Source organism: Glandiceps talaboti, chromosome 20, assembly GCF_964340395.1.
Source record: "Glandiceps talaboti chromosome 20, keGlaTala1.1, whole genome shotgun sequence".
Classification (NCBI taxonomy): Eukaryota; Metazoa; Hemichordata; class Enteropneusta; family Spengelidae; genus Glandiceps; species Glandiceps talaboti.
In genome coordinates this window covers 2230066-2239082 of record NC_135568.1, presented here as the reverse complement: position 1 = coordinate 2239082, position 9017 = coordinate 2230066, and the positions used below count along the sequence as shown (strand labels likewise).

Here is a 9017-nt window from a genome sequence, read left to right as displayed (position 1 = left end):
AAAACGGGGCTGACATCATGGTGCACGTGTGTCACTCTCTGGTATTTCTCTTATGCTATCGGGGACTCGATGTGTTTGTCACGAACACAAACAACTTCAATTTCAAAAAAAAATTGACAATCAATGCACCCGTACATTATAGTTACTGAGCTCACACAGTCACATAGTCATAGGGAGGGAGCCGTCTATACGGCCGTAGTGGGGGTGAGGGGTGAGGGGGGCCACTCAAAAAATGCAAAGCTACAAATAGCGGGGGGGGGGAGGTTGCTACAGGAGTAAAAGGGGGGGGGGGTCCTCAAATGTTTTGCAAACACAAAAAAGTATATAACACACGTCTATACATATGACGGAACTTTAGAACTACTTGAAAAGGCCTTCCCTGTTAAAAATGAGCAAAATCTGCATTAAGTGTAGTAGGTGACAGCCATGAAATTGTATGTCTGCTTCAATCTTTCTTGCTGGGGGTGGGGGGGGGGGCGATTTGCAAGAGAAAATGATTGTTTCCGTCCCAAATAGAAATATTATAAAACTACACACAATCGAATCTAGTTTGAATTTGGTCACGTTAATTTATTGTAAAATGTCCTTTTTTGGCAGTTCATTCAATGTTGAACATAGATACCCATGCTGAAAAGATTATTCAAAGCCGACAGTTGAGGAAGAAACATTTTTTTTAATATCTCATTTTATGGGATAAAAGTTTGATATGATACATAAAAAGTACAATACATCAACGGAGGCATTTCACTAAAGTAGGCTGTATCTCGGTAGCCATTTTGGAGCGTGATTGTTCACCTCAGACGGGGGGGGGGGGGGTGATGGTTAAACGCCCATAAGTGACTCCTAGGTTGTCGCAATTACTATCATAATATCCATATTAACAGTACACATGTAGTTTCATATGGATTATAAAAGATCATTGTTTAGTTCTACCACACAACTATTTTCACTCCCGAATATCTGAGTTTTTACTAATACTCATTGATGCCACAGCGGTACTAACAGAAAAAAGTCAACAAAACTGATGTAAAATAACTTCATGAGTACCTTAAAATATCACCTTGAAAACGAAAAAAAAAACTGCAGATCTGTTTAAACTTAGGGAGATTGTCACTAGCGTTGACGTTTGCAAAAAAAAAAAATAGAACGTACTGAATGAACGATATGAATGATCATTGTAATTTGTAGGCCGAAAATGCTGATACCGAATTGCGCCATCTAGTGACGTAACTATACAATCTTTCATTTATCCGACATATGGCCGTGGTAATTATACTGACTGATATGGCGTTGGGGATACCTTAAACATTGACATGTAAATATAGTGATCTAATGTAACTGATGAACAGATACTGTGGTAGTTCAATAAGTGGATGAAACTGTCAAGGGATTAGAATTGTAAAGTTGTGTCTTGATAATACAATGACAGTTGTCCCTGTTTCACGACAGTTACCAACTGCTATGCATTTATAGTTGGTGGATCAAACGTGTGGGTATATATCCAAACATGCTACTAATCTCTAACAGTTACTATTTTCTTTGTCTGTATTTCTTGTTAATCAAACATCACTGCCAGAAGATCTAAAATCTCAAAGTCCCATATTTTCCTCTGTTGTCCTAAAGACATGTACTTATTCATTTATTACTGATACGTCAGTGACAGTGTCGATCAACTTGAGTGGATGTAAAACCTTGTATTTTACTAGTATTATCTCATGGTACAACTATTTCAGTGTCTAAGTTTATTCACATTGCATACTTTCATGAAGGCAAGTTATAGCAACACATGCCACATATTTAATGTCAATTTTTGCCTGCTAATAACGGGCTGGTGTTTGGTCTCGGTACTTCATACACGTCGATAGCCCTGTCACATCTCTATTCCTTTGTCTACGTTTCTTGTTAATCAAACATGACTACCAGAAGATATAAATCTCAAAATTCCATTACCACACTCCCATATTTTACTGTGTTGATGTACAAAGTTATTTTCTTACTGGTTACTGACAGGTTAGTGGCAATAAACTTGGATGGATGCTGAAACTCTCCTACGAAAAGACATACTGTGAATTATGTTGGTGTAGAAATGTCTTGCTCTTGGTTTTGTACAGGTGTGTTTAACTTAATATTTGGTAAGTTACCTAGATATGGACTCAGAGCATATTTCCATGGCAACGGTGACGTTTCAGGTAACATCGCCGCTACTCGGTTCATTGACATCAACACGTCATATTTCGTCTTCGTGGTAAATACATTATACTCCTTTTCCTTGTCTGAATCGGTAACATTTCGGTGGAAACTGCCCTCTACGTTTTCTCGCACACAATCAAGTCTTTCCTCCCTTAGCGGGAATTTTAAGAACTTGGCGATTTTTTCTATTTCTTTGACAGGGTCAGCTTTAACGTTTTCATAATGTACAACCAATACAGGCATTTCTGACAGCAGTAACCAGTTGCTGACTCTCCTCTCGTATCCGCTTAAAATATCATCAACAAACTCCTGCCATTCTGCAATCAACGAAAATACCAAATTTACGAATGATTTTTTTCCAAAACGATTATTTTCATAGTGTCACAGATTGCCTTGTACTCAGTTTCATCACAGACTAATTTAGTGATTACACAACTCAATGTCATTGCAGATTGACATGTAAAAGATCGGTATCAGGTTAGTCTCTGTTACCCAGACTGTAGCCACTTGGGGCTCTGCCTAGCCTACGAGACCTCCCCAAGCAAGGTTTCGTATATGAGAGCCCCAGCGGTGAGAGTCTGGGTAACAGAGACTAGGTATCTGCAAAAATGTACTCGGCATTATCACAGAATGATTGCAAAAACTTGTCATTGGAATAAATGATAGTGACAGTGACAGTGACAATGACACTGACACTGACACTGACACTGACAGTGATAGTTCAGCTAGTGCCAGTGAATTACCTGATGGCAGACTATGAATCTTTAGCTACACATACAACGGTACATATACTCGAGGTTAGGGTTTCCGTTATTTAATAAGAAGTAGCAGAGTACATTTGGACCCACTTCATTCCCAGCGAAATGTTCTGGTAATGAAAGCGTTGACTGTTTTTTGTAATGGCCTCCAATAAATCATAAACATTTTGGATGCCCCTCACCCTATTTTCGTTGCGAAAATTGGATGCTCCACGAAAATCCCCCCTCCCTAACATTACAGCCCCAACAGCGACTTACCGGTGTCGAATCGCAAACTGGCTTTCCAAGTTGCCAATCCAACATGGTCTCTCGTCGACCGTCGATTTCTTTCTGTGAGAATCACATCAAAGGGGCTACGTAGCAACAAAATGGCAGCTGTGAGCTCTGCAAATTGGCCTTTCGTGCCAGGTGAGTGGGTTTTTATTGTCAGTGTTGTTCCAGAATACTTATCTTCATATTCACCAATAAAACCTGTTAGATGAGAATGATAGTATTAAATTGTGTATGCATAAACTGACTGTGGTTATACTAAAAGTGTTCGCACTTCTTGCATCTGTGAATGTAATACTAGGCTAGCTAGAATCCAGTTTTGTGGGGCCTTTACTCCCACTCTACTCTACAGAAAAGCGATGCAAACGTGTCGATTATTTGATTTCCTTGCTTTAATTTGGAATAAAATATGAATACCCATTTCCGTTTTCCGTCCAAAAACGCATCCAGTAAGGGGGAAAGGTGACTACCCTCAAACCATCCATCTCGGTTCCCCCCCCCCCCCCCATGGTTAAAACGGTGCCAAAACCTTATCGTGTTGGATTGTGCATGCCATGAAAGTCCGAAATGCAATAAATAGCGCCATCAGACACTTAACAACTTACCACTCTCGTACAACGTGGAGTCGTGAAATACTGATCCGGTATAATAGCCTGTGGCTTCCTCAATTAGATGTCGGACCCAGGTATTACCTGATCCTGGTAGACTTGCCAATGCCACTGGTTTAAATGTACCAGGCGCAGCTAATTGAACAGTACAGGCATGGTGATGAACGGGTGCTACTGGTCGCCCTACAATGAAATAAATGTTGATTTTAGTCAATTGAAACTAACCGATTAAGTAGTATTATATGTATGCAAGCTGTCAGGTGATATGCTGAAAGTCGATATATCTATTCAGTGTGCTATCATTCCGGGCTGTCATCACAATATAATAAAAATGTGCTTATTAAAAGTCTCTCAATTATTAATAAAAATCGAGCTTATAATATGTCGAGCTTACACACTCGAGTCAGACAGCAATTTATCTCTTGTGCACGCCACGGGGCGTACTCGATGCTCACGGGTCAGACTTAGCGTGGGCAACGAACTTTCATCGTGTTATAACTTATAAGTTATATGACGTACGCGCGGCAGCATATGTAGTATAAGGTGTGAGTGGCAACCAGGAAGGAGACACCTGAGCAAATTTACAAAAATAAAATGTACACTGATGAACCTAATACCCTGCACAGCTGAACTAGTGGTCAGTTGTAACTATGGAATTTGTCATTCTGATGAGAATCGTCGACCAATACAGATCGAACGCTCAATGCTAAAATAACTTTGAACTGTTTGTGTTTTATATCCTTTGTAAATCATTTGATCTACAATGTTAAAGCTGATGAACATTTTTGGTCAGAAAGGAAACAGTTACAATACATGTAAAGTACTAGAAGCGAAACAAAAATGAATGCAGGTTTAGTAGAGAGAGAAGGAGTTACGAATGGACCTGATTTGATTTAATTGGTTATATATAGGCAACTTTGCAAGCATTCTGTACGTGCTCGAACATATTTAAATCAAAGTCAAATGTGACGTCATAAATGTCCAACCATGTCTTCCCATTACATGGAATCGTGGAAGCGTCATATTTTTGTAAGTAAATATACCGATAACATGATAATTAACTGACAAAAAATTGAAAAAAGATAATCCCAAAAGCTCATTATTGTCAGTGTGCAGGGGTTTAGGTTCGTCAGTGTTCTGTAACAGTGTTTTGTGTAATTTTGTTCAGTTCTTTTAATGAATGGAATTGTATTCATTTCATTTTCTTTTACTGCTAGATTTCTCATCGACATTAGGAGAGCAGGTCTTGCGGTTGAAGAACTCCACTCTTTAAACAAATAAAATTATAATAAATAAAGAAGAAAAAATAGAGTTACAGGCTGGGTCACTTTAGTTCTGAAATCCTGCCCAATCCCCACTTTACTTAATATTGTTACCAGCTGTAACAGAATTTTGATTAAAAATACAACTGTGGTAAACACACAACTACTACGGAAATAAAGATATAGGCAAACTAAAATATAGACACAAATAAACTATTGTTCTATCATGCGATAGATTCCACACTTGGGTGATCGTGGTGCCTTGGTTATGTGAGCGTATGAACGTGGCCTCATTTTCAACATCATTCAGCGTTTACACTAAGATTTTACTTTGATGTACAGGTTGTAATCGAGACTGTGTAGAAACAAAACAGGGTGAATATGTAGCTATAGCCACGTTAGGGAAAACTTGCTATCAGAAACGCCCAGCATACTAGTACTGTGAGTGTAACAAGAAACATTCCTAAAGTATTATAACGTGACTGGTAGCTAGTAAGTACAGGTGTCAGTAATTTGATAATATCATCTCAGTGAACATAAAACGTTTATACCATTTACCAAAGCTGTGTCAAGTATTTACAGAATGAAGAACTATTATCAAATAATTAGGTGGGAAGACACAAACAGAAAATCTAAATTTTGCAGTGTCAATGGAAAGAAGACACAATTGACAGAAAATCAAAACTTGTCTGTAGAGATCAAGTAGAAAGACATAGTTTACAAAAATCAATTCGAACAATGTTTGGCCAATAACAGTCGGGAAGATACAATTTACTGAAAGTCAATTTTATTTTTGGCGGCATGGTGTGGATATTGAAGAAAAATCTTATATGTCTCACCTTTATCACTGGAATCTGCAGCTGTTCTTGTTTCGGACGTGTTTGGCAAAAATACCTCCTTTGAAGAAATAGTCTCTTTCTCAGCCTTGGTCGACACATCTGAGTGTTTTGGTCTTTCAAAAGTGAAGTGTTGTCCCATCAAAAAAATGACTAAAGAAAAAAACAAAATAGCAATGGAAACCAAACGTCCGCGGAATCGCACAGAACTCATGCTCATCATGACTATGTCAATCGTTGGTTTGTGTTACATGAGTTGTAACACATTGATTTAATCCCCTTGCCTCTGAAATATATATCCTATAACACACTGCAGCTGTTATATGTTGTCAATGAAGGAAATGACAATCATAGCAAAGCACAGTTTTTGTCCCGGTTAGGCTGCTTTCACAAAAACTTGTTAGGGGGGGGGGGGTCGGGAGATTTTTTGTAAAACCCTAAAAAAATTTCAAGTACCCCCCTGCCATATTCCAAAATTTTCAAGTCTCCCCCCCTAAAATCTCCCCCCCCCCTAACAAGTTTTTGTGAAAGCAGCCTTAAACAAATTTGTTTTTGGAATACGGAATAACAAACAATTTACGAATATATTTCTTCATGAATTTTTTTTATTCTTTCAATTTGGACACTTCGGTGACGATGGATTGAATTGAGTTTTGGTAATTAGGCTATGTCTTAAGACTGCATACTTAAATTTCAGTACCATTCGTACATACTTTAACCATAACAAATCGTATGTATCCTATAATGTTTGCTGATGTACCTTACACTGTTAATAAATAATTTGCTTAATTAATGAGTTTTGGTAGTTAGGCAATATCTTTAGACTGCATACTTCAATTTCCATACAATTTAATACATACGTTAAATGTAACAGAGTGCATATGTACTATAAAAGCCATCGATTTCACCTGAACATTTAGGGAACACTTTGCATAATTAATTATTGTCAGTACTTAGGCTTTGTCAAAAAACGTTCATTGCCATATTTTTTTAAATATCATTTTAATGGGTAATTTGCATAATTGGTGACTCCCTTACAGCAGGCATTCAATTTAAATCTCATAGATTTTCGATTAGAAATTTAGGAAGTATGATATTAACGTCGAACTTTCGTACCCCAATATACTCCTTAACTTTCCGTGACCTAAGGGGTTTTGTTACTGCCCATCTTTGACTCGTGGTGACAAGGCCCTTAAGTCAATTTATTTTACTTCGCTGAATGTAGAAAATACTGGGAAATAGAAATAGAATTTCAAAATACTTTCCACTCAGTTTCCTCACATTTTTTATAAACGTCAGCAAATACATTTGTTATATTTCAATAGGAATTTGTTTGATTTTTAATCTGACAGTCACAATAAAACTCATTCATAAAACGTCATTCACCAATTCACATTTTATCAAAGCACTTTTTAATCAAAATGTTAATAAGATAATCTGTGGCAACTGCTGTACATAATGCATTTGAAAGAAAAAAATAAACTGCCATGGAAAGCAAGCTGACGGCAAACTAAGATAGACATAATCTACCCTATGTAACAATTTTGAGTGATAGTGGTGCCTCGGTTATTCAGATGTAATCAAGATAGTGAACCACTGTAAGTATCCTAATGTGATACCAACTTGAGAAAAAAATATCGCCTTTCTGTGAGTGTAATTACATACAATGTGGGATACGGGAATTGTTTAGAAACAGGTTCTGGAAAGCAATACTGTTCCACACAACCAAGTACTATAAAGACAGCTACTTGCCCTTTATTGACATCTAACATCTAAACTCCTACAGAATGCACAAAGTAAAGGTTTATAAGGTTTTCCTACATTCCATCACATACTGTGATTCCATACACATTGGCGCGAATTTGATATTGACCTTCACTTGACTGGTAAATTAGGAAGAGATGGGTTTGATTCGTAGAGATTGTTTGAACTTGATATTAACTAATTTGACATAACTTGATTGGTTTTGTAAATTGGAGTCAGGATCCCAAATTTGATTTAAGCTCAGTGTATATTTCATTGCCAATACCTCCATCACTGACTTATGTTGTTTCGATAGTTGTAGTTTGTTTCTGTATAAGATAGCCGATGGTTGAGTTTCCATAGTCGTACTACAATGATTGTGCAGCAAATAAAGTGTATGAAAGGTGTGTGTTCCTAATGCACTAATAACATTAAAAACAGATGTTACACGCCACTGTATACAGAGTCTATTCGAAATTGTAACTGATAACCTTGGAAATGGAACCAAATCTGCGGTCGTCAATATAATGAACAATAGCAACAACTTGAATAATCCAATATTAACCATAGGTTATATGTGCATGACAGTTTATTTCATGAAGGAAACTAAATTACATGTGAGTCTTTGTGACGTCACACAACTAAACTACACGTGTAACATTTGACAGTATGTAAAGAGCAACTAATGGTTAAAAGAAATATCCAGTCAGATTCAATTCTGCCTTTAGTACTACTGATTACTGCTTATATAACTTATATAGGATTTGGGGATGTTCCTTTGTGATCGTTTCTATGGAGATACCAAAACACAACATTACATGGACTGACTGATACTTTAGCGAGTGGAACTGAATCACAAAAGGAATACATGGTATATCACAAACTACAACCTTACACATATCCAGTATTTCTAATAATACCCACATTTATATGATCTATAGTTCGTCCATTCATCACGGTAAAATCGTCGCCACCCTTCAATTTACAAGTAGTAAAAGTGATTAAAATAAAATTTTCAATCTTCAATTAATGATGACGTCAGATGATTTGTGTTGGCGTTTGTGAGTTTTGTGCAAAGTTTGTTATTCGAAGTTACTGTCAAACACTAGATTAAACATTGCAATTTAATCTTCAATTTACTCAATAATCACACAAAAAACAGTAGGTGAAATATTAATAATAAATGTGCTACTGTTGTGACTGTGTTAATGCAACTGACCGAATTCATTACATGTACATTTCATTAGTTACTGTACAAACAGTGCATATCCATAAATACAATAACATTTGAAGCCAAATTTAAATAAAATCACAAATATATTTTTAACTTGTTTTTCTTTTAAAATTACA

At 36.8% G+C, this 9017-nt stretch overlaps 1 protein-coding gene across 1 annotated transcript; it reads right to left on the bottom strand.

Moving 5' to 3' along the window:
- Positions 1–2070: 2070 nt before the first annotated feature.
- LOC144450956 (sialate:O-sulfotransferase 1-like) lies at positions 2071–6066 on the bottom strand. The gene is made up of 4 exons (XM_078141715.1): positions 5928–6066; positions 3824–4009; positions 3207–3419; positions 2071–2507 (listed from the first exon to the last, which is right to left on the bottom strand). The coding sequence occupies exons 1-4, from the start codon at positions 6064–6066 to the stop codon at positions 2071–2073; spliced, it is 975 nt and encodes a 324-aa protein (XP_077997841.1).
- Positions 6067–9017: the final 2951 nt, after the last annotated feature.

Excerpts from the sequence above, each read along its gene's own strand:
- LOC144450956 (XM_078141715.1), bottom strand. The coding sequence starts at position 6,066 with ATGGGACAACACTTCACTTTTGAAAGACCAAAACACTCAGATGTGTCG. Across the intron at positions 4,010-5,927 it reads TGCAGATTCCAGTGATAAAG|GGCGACCAGTAGCACCCGTT; the intron begins GTGAGACATATA and ends ATTTCATTGTAG. Across the intron at positions 2,508-3,206 it reads CAGTTTGCGATTCGACACCG|AATGGCAGGAGTTTGTTGAT; the intron begins GTAAGTCGCTGT and ends CGTTGATTGCAG.